This window comes from Gopherus evgoodei, chromosome 1, assembly GCF_007399415.2.
Source record: "Gopherus evgoodei ecotype Sinaloan lineage chromosome 1, rGopEvg1_v1.p, whole genome shotgun sequence".
Taxonomy (NCBI): domain Eukaryota; kingdom Metazoa; phylum Chordata; order Testudines; family Testudinidae; genus Gopherus; species Gopherus evgoodei.
This window is the reverse complement of record NC_044322.1, coordinates 58,084,119-58,096,841: the sequence shown is the minus strand read 5'-3', so window position 1 is coordinate 58,096,841 and position 12,723 is coordinate 58,084,119. Positions and strand designations below refer to the sequence as shown.

At 38.3% G+C, this 12,723-nt stretch overlaps 1 protein-coding gene across 10 annotated transcripts in view; it reads right to left on the bottom strand.

Moving 5' to 3' along the window:
• Window positions 1-12,723, bottom strand: part of TSC22D1 (TSC22 domain family member 1) — a 131,185-nt gene that overhangs the window by 81,209 nt on the left and 37,253 nt on the right. For 5 of the 10 annotated variants that reach the window (XR_004000774.1, XR_004000776.1, XR_004000777.1 and 2 more), the window contains one exon: window positions 2,358-5,827. The exons of 3 other annotated variants lie outside the window; for them this stretch is intronic. Coding sequence is in view for 1 of the 7 variants with exons in the window: in XM_030565609.1 (XP_030421469.1) it covers window positions 5,824-5,827 (4 nt within the window). In the remaining 6 variants the exon portion in view is untranslated. Of the gene's footprint in view, window positions 1-2,357; window positions 5,828-11,474; window positions 12,169-12,723 lie in introns of those variants that run through there. 2 more of the 10 variants (XR_004000775.1, XR_004000786.1) reach the window with 2 other exon arrangements.

Below are 12,723 nucleotides of genomic sequence, written 5' to 3'. Positions count from 1 at the left end.
TCTTGAATTATGCTCCCTGCCACTATGCAGCAAATATTCAGAGCTTTTCCACACCAAGAATTGGCTATTTAATAAACTGAAATATATAATGTGTATGTATCAAGATAAGGTATTACTGAAAATCAAGTAAGCAAAAGAGCCCTTCAAATAAATTTAAATGTCTCTTCGATGAAACATTAACAGTCAAAATCTAATTTGGTAACTGACAGCATGACATTTATTTTGAGAAAATATCTTGTAATTTTCAACTCTTAAAAACAAACACTGATCAAAGCAGATACCACAGTTAACAAGGAACATTTGCTTACATTTTCTTATACCCAATTCCAACAATACAGAAGAATAAGTTACCTAAACTCAGTCTCTGGAAAGAATTCTCTGGATACTACTTTTTATTAGCTGATAATCACTTTGAATGAACATGGTAATCTTGTTTAGAATTTCAGGGTCTACACAGATTGGGTTCTCTTTTAAAACCTACACAGCCTTGTGGACTGAAGTGCATCAAGTTGCATTTTTTTACCTTTCAAATAATGTTCTGGGTTCTAAAATCAGAGATGACCAGATCATCAGCACATCTGTTTAACCATACGTTTTAACTCCATTTGTTCAAATATTATTCACATCAGTTCCACACATAGGTACGAGGTTTCTTCCTCGCCCTGGGCTGAGGGGGAGAGTGATCAGTTGTAGACAAAATTAAGGTTACATGGTCTGGTGGGGCATATCCTCTGGATTCTAAATATCCATTAATTTTCCCCCCAAGAAAGCTATCATTTATGAGATGCTATAAGAGCTTGCCTTATTGCTCTGCAACAAGCACCTTACTCACACTATTCCCAGAACTGTTCACATGGCCTTGACATCCATTTGCTTGGTGCACAGACAAACAAGAGATAGCAATATTGACTTCTATTACAGTAGAAAGAAGGAGAGTGATAGAAGGAAAGTGCAATATGAAACAGACAATTTAGAAGTATTTCCCCCCCAGATTCTAAACAGAGGGGTAAATAACCATGAAGAGTTAAAGGGTCACTGCCTCTACCTTCAAGTCCAAAGTTTAAAAACATAGTTAAAAATGTTTTCTTTTTGGTTAAATTTTTTAAAAATCCACTCTCCTAGCCAAAAAACTGAAGATTTCAGAACCATTCCACATATGCAAACATATCACACCTTTGAAGGGAACACTAGTGCAGCTTCCCTTCAAAGTCTGGTTGACCACACAACCACTCCCAGTTCTTCATAGTTCATTTGCAAGAAAAGCCATTGTGTGGCTTCATGTTTGTGTGTATCACTAATTCCATACCAAATTTACTCAGCTCACAATAAATGCAATTTTTCCCAAAACGACAGCCCTTCAATCTCACACTGGGCTCAAAGTCAAGCAAGGCTCTCCCACATCTCAGTGATAAAAGTTCTGCAGGCCAAATTATATTCTGAGTGCCACCTGTGGAAAGCTACTTTCCTAAGAATTATGCCTTCTATGAGTTACATGTGGGCATCCCTTTTGTTGTCAATAGAATTGCAGATATGTAATAGATGGTATTATTTGACCTTCAGCATATTACTTGCTATTAAGCATGAAAATGAAAGATCCCAACTTGATTTTCAGAAGTCAGAGTAAATTTGTATGGAACACAGATATGCAACATCTATTTCACTGCAAACTGACCAAACTAGAGATGGCATATGTGATAAGAAAGAATATGGAGCCCCAGAAGTGTTTTCCCCCCTAAGCAGTTACTTCTCATTGTAAGGAAGGGAGTGATCTCCAACAGACACTTTCAAGAGATCTGGAGTAAACATCGATAATGTGTTTTCTCAATGCCAATGAAGAGGATGGATAGAAGGTATGGAGGAATAGATTAGGACTTCATGGTGTACTGGGACAGCTTTAGGGATCAGGTTATGACTTGCAGAAGAAGGGAGAGGGAGATGCCAACAGTCAGGATTTTCTTGATGGATTGAGAGACAGAAGTCTGAACAGGACAAGAGTCAGGGTCACAAATTGCTAGAAGCAGGCATCTATAAGGAAGGTAGAGATCACAAAGGAGAAATAATTGGGATTGGGTGGTTTTAAGACTTAAGGAAGTTGAGCCAAAAAAAAAAAAAATAAAAAATCAAATCAGGGAAACAGAGGTGAGTCAAGTCCCAAGACATTCTGCTAGGGCTTGGGCTATAAGACACTAGCATCATAAGGTAGGATTTCTTGTTACAGTCCTGAAATTTTGGAGTTGGACAGAGTGATCACCCATTCTGAACATGCGTGAAAATCTGAAATAAAATATAAACATAAGGAAACAGATTGTTTTAATACTTTTATTAATATTTGATAATACATAATCAATAGACACCTTTCTAAAACACACCAGGAGACAAGCTGCAGGTTTCAGAGTACCAAAGAGTACATTACACAATGCTGGTGCATACATCAGAAGTATCAAAATACCAACAAAAAACTATATTATTTTTAAAAGTGTTAACAAAAAAATTTACTTTCATGAATGGAAATAAATTTTAAATATGGATAGTTTTAAGTTTCCAAGGGGTTGTAACAGAGCTAAGTAATTTTTTTAAAGCTTTTTAAAACTTGACATCATGTCTTTAGAGACTTTACTATTAAAACAATTCTCAGTAGATGTGCAGAGTAATTTAGATTATCCTTCACCAAATAACTTTATTTAATATCTCAATTCAGAGAAGGATGCCTACTCAGGAAGGGCACTTAAGCCTGTGCTTAACTTTAGATCAATGAGACACAGTCACATACTTAGGTCCTCATTCAGCACTTACACCACCAGTGTTTAAGATCACATATGTTGCCCTTTTCTTGGATTTAAAGATGTTTAGTCCTGAAGCTCTTAAGTAACTTCTACAATTGGATTTTAAATCTCTGCATGCAAAAATGTCAAAATAAATGTACCTATAGTAAATAAGCTATTCAATATGCATAACAAAGCTGTCTTACTTTGAAAAGTTAAACACATCTTTACTTTTGATTTACTACACTGAGCTTTATATGGCATCACCACACAATTGCGTTTGTGGATTAAAGAAATCAGTTTAAATAAATTTATTTTCAATCAGTTACTGCTGTCTCATATTTTAACAAACATTTTATCAATTTTCTAAAAAACACTAAATTATAAATTTGTGTATTTTACAGACTGACTACAGCAGAAATCAAGATGTAGGCAATAAGCAGTTTGATAGCTATTCTTGGCAAAGGAAAAGCCACATGAATGATTTTTTAATCTGAAAGGGCCCAATTTAAGTAAATCCTCTGAATGTCTCACTACATAAGTATGTATTTAAGCAGCACTATCTAAACAATTATTTTTAGACAATATACTTCAACTGAAATGCATTCCAACATAATAAGGAAATTACAACTGCCATGAAGCTGTAGCCTGGGGGCTGCGTTAAGACTGTTAGGCAATTTAGGTATGCTGGTTAATTTAATGAAAAATCTAGGCATTAGTTAAAAATGTTTCATGGTGAACTGATTTAAGAAACTAAGTGGAAGGTGGCACAAGCATCTGATTAGTTGATTCCAATTGCCAGAAGATGATCATTGGGGAGGTGGGGCGGAGGAGATGCTGTTCCACTACTGGTAAAGGCTAATGTTAATCCCCTATAGGAATTTCCAAAACTAGTTTTGGGGTCTGAAACTCAAAAAATAAACCTTGTTCTTCAGAATCGTTTGCCTGTGACGTTCAGTAATACGCTTCAAGTAATGCCAGACACTTACTTATTTCTCAGCTGATCTGGCACCATAATAAATTGAATTTGGTTATAGAAATTCTCTTATAAAGAGCTGCTACATACTGATTTTAATTATGTATAGAACAGGCTTTCCCCAAAAAACCTTAAAAGGGTGACAAGCTACACTGAATATATCTCCCGCCGCCTTTCTCTGAGCCCTCCAAAACACTTAAATTTAAGTTAACAATTTGCTTCAATCTGTAGAAATTTCAAACATGCAATACTGTATATCTTGGCATTTTGACAGTTTGGGCTCAACTCTTTTCTAAAAACCCAGAGAAGGAGTAACTGATTAAATAAATCCGTTATTTTTCATAAATTCTCTTTACAGATATACTTTATAGTTACAGAAATTGAACCAGAAGTGCCAGGGCAGGTTGTGGTGGGGGCGTGGGAGTTGGTCATATAAAAGCAGCAGTGTTTGGAACACAAGAGAAGCAGGTTTCACAGATTCCTCTGAGGTCTCCTATGCAGAGGATGAGGCGGCCCAACTTCACTTAATCTGAAATTTGAAGATCTGCTCACAGTAGTACATTTGGAGACTTGCAAGCTTTATCGATGTATCTACGTGAACCTTGGGGCAGCAAGGTAAGAGGGGCCAGATCAAATAAACATTCCACATAACACTTCAATGAAGAACTACAGGGGACCAGAATGTCTCCTGAATGACCATTTATTTCCAAGGAGCTATAATCTGTCTGGGCTTCCACCCCAAAGACAGCTAATATTCTGGCTCAAAGGATTCAGCATGATCTGGAAGAAAAAAAAACCCAAACAAACGCCTCCTCTTCCATAACCCAATTTGTGTCAGGGAATCTTACTTGTGAAAGCTCAAGATTCAAGAATAGAGTCTCATTGTCTGGAATCTTAGAAGGCCCTCCTCAAGGTCTTCCACTGAGGGCTCATGGCACTGTAAGGGCTGAAAGTTCATGCAGCAATTTTGGGGGAATGAGGAGGGAGAGAAGAGCCACTGGCTCCACCTGGGTAGTATTGAGTCCAACATAGTTCTAGCTGAATTTTCTTGGTATGAAAGAAGGACTGGGGAAAAGGGGCCTGGACCTTTGAGGCTGCAAAAGCCTTCTTAGAATCCCATTGCTCGTTGGAGGTTTGATTTCTGTGGTTACAGCCAGGGGACACCCACAACAGCCTGTCTGCCTCAGTTATGACACAGATGGAGATGGGAGGTCTGGCAGTGGGCAGTCTGAGGGAGAAGCTGCTGCTGCAGCATGTGGCATGAAGTGAGAAGGCAGAGCCTACAATTAAGCTCCTACTAAAAAACCTCACATTAAAATCATTCTCTGTGCCATTGGCATAGCTACAGGGAGGGGTCAGCAACATCTCCTTTGATCAGTGAACGTTCTTGCCCTGGCACCCTGCTTCATTGTACTCACACAGGCAAATCAAAGTATCAGGGGAATTGCAAAATCCAGCGATGCGCAAACTAGTAAATCAGATTTCCCTGGCTGAGAGAAAAGAGTGTCTGGGTCCGCCTACATGGTTTCCACAGTCATAGTATCTCAGCTCTTTTGTGCAGAGAGGGGAGAGAGGAAGAGCAGTATGAGAGCCTACAGCACAAAGCAGTACTGATTTGGAGTTGGAGACAGTGAGGTGCACATACAAACCCCTCAAGAGGAAACTTTCCACACTACAGCAAAGTGGGTGGAGATAGAAATGCCTTCCTTATTTCTCTCAAAAATCTGTTGAGCCAGAAGCTCTTACTGTCTCAGTCTAGAAAGGTGGGCAACAAAGAAGAAAGGGCAAAGGACCAGCCAAGTCAGTCCTCCACACTTGAGAAGGCAATACAAGCGGCTATCCCCAAGTGGGCTCTACCTACCTGCAACACTGATGGGGGGGGTTTCAAGAATTCAGTGTCTACCCAGGGAACAAGGGAGAAGCAAATCCTGGAAGCAGATCCTTCCCCAAAGGAAATCTCATTTTGACTCTGCAACTTGGGAGCTTCTGCCTGAAACTGACTCTCACTGATATTTCTTGGATTCTGTCTTCTTCCTTTCTTCAATCATCTTTCCTGTTGGTTTCTTCCCTTTTGCTTTGGGGGGGTCAGCTGGAAAAAGAATGAAGTAGAAGGCTAAGGCATGACTCCATAATTCCAGGACAAAGAGGTAAGACTGAAGGGGAAGGAGAAGTGTATTTGATACCTTCTGAACAACAGCTGCTTTACAGGTTTTTCAATGCTCTGATTTGTCAAAAAATATCTACAATCTTTTTAAATTGCCAGTAAGCTAAGACCAAGCACAGGAGGTTTTTGTCCAAAAAGTTTTTTTTCCCCCATGTTTTTACAAATAGAGCTGGTCAGAAAATTTTGACCTTGTCCAAATTTTGCAGAAAAACTGAACTTCCACAATTCTTCCTTCCATTTTCTGACAAGTTCTAATTATAATCACAGTATCTACTATTGCAACACAATGAACAGCTCTCCACAAGATTAGGCAGAAAGAAGCTGTGAGATGAAAAGGTGTTAATACTTACCTGGAAGTTTCCTTTAAATTGTCTCCCTTTTCTTAGCAGTACTAGTCCACAGCTCTAATAGTAAGGTCTTCCTCTCTACTTGCAGAATCAGACCTGTCAATCACTGGCAGCAATGTAAAACTCACTTCCCCTCCTGAAAGCCCACCAGTTGGGAAACTTCAACAGTTAATATGGTACTGTGTACTTGTAACTACACATCATGCCTACCATAAAAACACAAGAACCTCTGCAATCCCTGTGTTATTGTTTTGCATTCCTAGACCAATTTTTCTTCCCTGGGGAGCTGGATCTGTGAAGCTTTACTACCTGAAGAAAGCAAGTGTTCAGGTAATTAATCTGCCTATTCTTTAGCACAGGAAATTCCATAGATTGTTGAGATTTTACCAGCACTGTGTAGCTGGAGTGATGTGGCATGGCAGCTGAAGAGGATGCAAATATATGCCTCATTATTTACTTGAGTCTGCTTTTGTTTACTGAGGTGCACAAGTACCTGAAGTACATGAATGAGTAAGGTGGCGCTAAAGAAATTGCTTTACTTGTAGATGAAGAAAGATCCTACCTCTTTCATCAATTCACCTTCAACACTGAATACGACGAAGACTTTGTTTAACGTGAGAGCTTTTTCCCCCGATAGCAAGATAATCTTGTAGACAATTGAGGATGCACTGTTTTAGTCGAATTTCATGATCTCTGCCTGAATATTTGAATTTTACCACCACCATGTTGGTTCACTTCTTTCCAGAGATTAAAATGGTGGACATTAATTTGGCTGAGCATTATCTCTTTTAAATTATGGTTTGCCTCTCAAAAGCCAAATGCAGCCTACTCAAGTCTGCTTGACCCCTTATGCATGCCTAGTCCTTGTGGAAAAAAGGGTCTGTCCTGCTTTGGAGGAAAAGTAGCTGACCTAGCAAGATACTGATCAGGTCCAGGCAGCAGGGTCTTCTCAGCTAATATCTCATCATCTTTGCTTTCTCTAACAGTCTACATCATTCAGGATAGAAGTGGAAAAGAAGAAAAATGGTAGTATATGCAGTGCTCTTTAGGACAGAACTTCTGTTGCTATTGTATTTGACAGCTGAATACTCAAAAAGAATAAAAATACAAATCAAAGTAATAATTCATGTATTGCACAGTGAATAAAAGGGTCTCACTGGTCGTATCTGATGACTGAAAATACTTTGCTCCTCAAAGAGTTTTCATGCTGCTAGAAGATGTTGCTTGCACTTCCACCTTCCAAAACAGTAGCGACATGTAATGTCTTGAGAATCACACTGCAGTCCCTGGTGCTGGCTGACAGGTATTGGGAGTCCAAAGAGGCATCCAAAACAATAAAACTTCCACAGTATTGAACCCAGCCAATTTCTCTCAGTGCTAAACAGGAGTGCACCGAAACATTAAATCAATCCACCCATTCAAGAACTTGCTACATATAGCAAGCAGACATACGCGAAGGCCTGGCCCACCCCCTTGTAGTTTTCTCTGAGGCAGGAACCTACCTTCAGATCCCTGGAGTCTCTCAGGAAGGAGTGGTTAGCCTTTCAGTGCACATAAGAACTCCATTGGAAAGGATAAAAAGCACGCAAGTTTGCATAGGTTTATCTTGACGACTCCTGAACAGAAAGATGGGTTCCTGGTTTGTATGTTCTGGCTACCATACACTCTAATAGGACTTTTGAACTCCTACTGTCACACTGGTTGGAGTCTGCTATATAGATGTGTTGCCAGGCTGGGGACAGCTAGATTCTTCTGCATCTTTTTGGAAGCTTGTGGGATGGTGCTTTTTACTTAGCCTTTCCTTTGTCCTGCTTCCCCTTTTTCAGATTTGGAGGGACAGAAGGAAAAGATCTAGCTCTGATGCACCTGAATTCCTGTTAGGCGTGACACAGACATGGTTCCTTCTACCTTTGGGGTATGTGCTTATCCAGGGAAGTTTATGTTCTTGCCCCTATTTGAGTTATTTTCATGAGGGCCAGTGTAAGATGCAAGATACTGGAATGTGCTTAGGCCAGCAGGGTAGATCTTTACTATGAAAAGAATTTGCCGATTCCTTTAATGTGGAGGACTGTGTTGGGCTCTTCCTCGCTGGAGAGAGAACACCCTGGTTACAACCCCATCAGGGAAACACAGGCTGACTTAGTCTCTAGTAGATGGGCATGACAGATTTAAAAAGTAGACTGATCGTCTATGGTGCCCTTTTTTGCCTTATGTCTGGTCCACCGGCTGTACCGCGTGCCGGTCGTCTTCCTTTCACAGCCTTTTGTGGAGACGCAAGAGGTAATGCTGTTGCTCCACATGATTAACTACTTTTATTGTTGATGAGGGCTCTGGGAGTGCAGCAGCTCCCTCTGAGGCCTTGTTTGAGCTGGTCTCACTCTATTGCCCCCAACAGAAGAGGGTCAACTGTCACTCAGTGCTTCTTGGGGTTAGGGAGACAGTGGCAACTGTTTATCTTTCATAGCTCTGCTCAGAACCCCACAAAGGTGGCCTACACAAGACTGTGCACAACCACTATGGAAGCCCTGTCTGGAAAACAGACAGAAATCCCCAGAGATGCATTTGATAAGTAGAGAGGAGCATAAGCAGAAAAGCTTCTCGTTTCCTTTCTTCATTTGTTTGCCATGATGAGAGCAGCATTTGTCAGAGTGCACACTGCTGCAGTACCTCAGCAAAGGTCTAATTCCAGAAACCCAGCTGCTAAAGCAGATGTATTTTAGCTCTCTAGATCCACTGAATTCTTTTGCTTTGTTTAAAAATGTAACTGATCATCTGCAGCAGTGAAATATGAGCCACCTATCTGCAGCTACAGATGCTAAAGTAAAAGGGCAGGTTCTATAGGAGAAGAGATTTTTATCCTACTTCCAGTTATTGACAGGTCTGGTTCTACTTCCAGGACTGCAAGTAGGCTGAAAACCCACTACAGGATTTGTTGACCTGCCTATGCTAAAAAAAAGCTGTTTTCAAAATCATGTACACAAATACCAAACCAGCAGATTAAATCCTGGCAAAGTAAATGTCTTCTTTTGGCACCAACATGAAACATACATGAATTGTTAAAACAACAACAACGGACATATCATAATGATTGCTTGGCACTGAGTTCTGTTGGCTATTGACCCTAATTATGGAAAAACTGATTTATTTATTTTTTTAAAGTTGAATGGCAAAATGGCTTTTGAACAATACAGTAGCTACATTTTAAGGGTCTGTTAGCATTTCCTTTATAAACCTACTTTGAGAGGTTTTATAACGCAGCTGAATAAAACATGCATAAGGCTGAAACTTGGCACAAAATGTCTCACAGAAGCAATTTTAATATATTTTAAAAGCAAATTATTTTTGTAGATGTCTCAAATAATTAAACCTAATGTGTGATCCTGACTCTCCCTCGGGATGGTCACAAGAATCAGTGAGGTTATCTTATTTTACATCTTCAGTAATGATCTTGGAGTTAAGGTAAACCAAATGTTAATGAAATATAGAGAGATTAAATGGGGAGGTATTACAAATAGCAGGAGAAAAGAAAAAGGATAAAGAGATCTAGAAAGGTATGAGCAGGAAATAAAATTAGATTCAAATCAGAAAATGTACAATCTAACTGTTTATCTACACTGGAATAATGGACACATGGAAAAAATACAGAAACTAAATAAGTGCACCTTAGCTAAGCAACAACTAAAAGGAACATGGTAACATCTGAAGGGTGTAAACATCAAGCAAGGAGAGGAATTTAAGGTGATTGAAGAGGATATAATTAGGAGCAATAGAATGAAATTTAGTTTATTGAGGAAAATGTCCTGACAAGGAAATCTTCTAGATTATAGAACAGTCATCCACAGGAAGAGGTGAATGGCACATTTTCTTCAGACATTTAAATTACACTGAATGAAGTTCTAGAAATGTACTGTGAGAACAAGCACACATTGGCAACAGGTGAGACTAGATGAGACCCCAAGAAATGATTTTTCCCCCCCTTTCTGATCACTGGACTAATCAGTAGTGTAAGTGTCCTCGCCTTAATAGATTTTGATGGCATAAAACATTGATTTCTAGAATCAGTAATTCTTGAGATAACAGTCATTACAATGGAGGAAGAAAGAAGCAAAATGATAACCTGAACAGCTGATTTTAAGGTCAAATATCACACAGACTACCATGAAAAGAAACTAATGCTATATACCATCAGAATGCTCAGAATTGCAACTTTCCAGTTTGTAAAAAGCTTTGGTTTCTTACCATTTTGTTCTAGCAGGGTATTTGTGTCACCAGTTTGGGAGCTCTGCCACAAATGATGTGGACCATATCAGATTAGAATATATTTATTTGATTAAATTAGCACTGAATATAGCACCTCTTGGGCCAGTGCAGTTTTCAATCCTTGGATGACCATCCTAATTTAAGAGTTTCACAGAGTTTCCATCTACCAATCAATCAATTTTTGGGTCACATTTGCACAAAGCTGAAGTATATTTCTCTTGCCTATTTTAAAGTCAAGAGAACATGCATGGGAGCAGTAAATGCATGCGAGTAATGAGGCTGAATCATGTATTATTGATTATAACAAATAATTAATGAAAGAATTATTATGCATAAATGTAGTTATTTGATAACACTTATAATTTTGGCTTTTTTTTTTTAAAATACCACATCATTGATATAGTGGTCCAAAAATCTCGCTTTTAAAGGTCATTTTAATTTACAGGTAGCGTATTTTAAAATCCTTAGTAGAAGGGGCTATTAAAGTTGGGATTTTTAAATTGTTTCTTTTGTTTTATTTCCTTTCAAAGTTTATATGCCAAGTGTAGCTGACAGAAAACTTCAGCAGCCTAGTTAACAAAGCATTTTAAACCAGATTTTAATAGTCTGATCTCATTGGCACTAATAAGACCCCTGTAAAATAAATACATACATACATAAATTACCCTCTTTCGTTTTCAGGAAATTCTAAGCCTCAAGTGGTTCTGGGAAAATATTTGAATTGGTAAAAAAAATTTGTTTTTCAAACAAAGATATAGTGGCTTTTTTGTTTTGTTTTTAAAGAAGGTATACAGATATATATCCTTAACATACTCCAATTATTGCGCAAAACTTGCAATTTCTTTACGTTAATAGGGGCTTTCATTTTACTTCTCAGAATTCAGTGCTTGATTCAGTTATACCTGCAATTAGTTTATGTGTTTTTTAAAAAACATTCGATTATTTTGTATCTTGCTGATTTTCCACTCAATACTCTGAATCCTCACATTTCTCCTACCCTTCTCTAGTCTTTCAACCAGTTTTCTGTTGTCAAGTTCCAAGTTTTTGTGCTACGAATGAGCAGTGTGAAGGGTAACCACTCCAATAAGGCTACCAGCATTTTTCAAACTGAATTTTGTAGATGACATTTTGCTACTCTATTCTCCTTTGGTATTTACGCCTGCTCTTCTCTATGACTCTCCTCTAATGTTTGTAATTTCTGGAGAACTCAAATATAGCAAAAAGCGAAGAAAGTTTGTCTCCCTTAGATATAATCATCTTACTCTCAGTAAATATAGATCACTGCCATTAATGCTAGTGGAGAATTACACACTATGCACGAAAAAGAAAGAATCCTAAATAGACTACTTTTGTAGCATTCACCCAAAAATGTAAGTGCTATCCTATTTTGAAAAGAAACTCACTGACGGCATTGTGTGGCTCCATGTTTATTGTGTTCCATGTCAAATGTTCTCAACTTTCAGGGGAAAAGATTGTTTCCTATCAGCCTCGCAATCTCAGCCTGGAATATGAGACTTAAGCTAGATTCTTTCCTTGTCTTTACCAGTAATAAAGGATGAAGCTGATTTGGGCACTCAGTTATGCCAGTTGCCTAACTGGAACTTAATCTTATTGCTGAGGCACAAGCAGATTCTTGATGTTCTCATAGTTGTGTTGGTTCTGCAAACAGGAGTACAAAGTGGTAAAAGCTTATTTTAGTCTAATGTGTGCAGATATGATTGAATACATATGGGGAACAATTTAAAGCCCTGAGCTTGCAAATGAGCAGTGTGCCCATGGCACTATGTACTACAGAATCAGGGCCCAAGATCTAGTAAGAAGGTTCAATTTTTAGTCATTTTTCAGAATAGAGCCACACTTTAGAAGTTGTTGATTTCACCCAGCTTATTACACATGTAAGATATTAACAGTACATAAAGTAAAGCTGATGACCTTCCCACAGAACTCAGTCAAAGCTATATTCAGTTGTACTGAATATTCTTGAAGTGGTTCTGCAATAATTTAGCCATTTAACATTCTCAGAATGTTCTTTGATTTAATTAAGTTTCCTTACTGGACTAAATCCCCAAATTTACATATATTTTAATTATTTGTAGTATTAGAAATTAATATCTATATATATTTTCCCCAAAATATGACTTAAAACAAGACTAATTATTTTGAGTGCCTCTTGTTTTAGTCTTTCCTTGTAAGGAAATTCTCACCAACTCAATT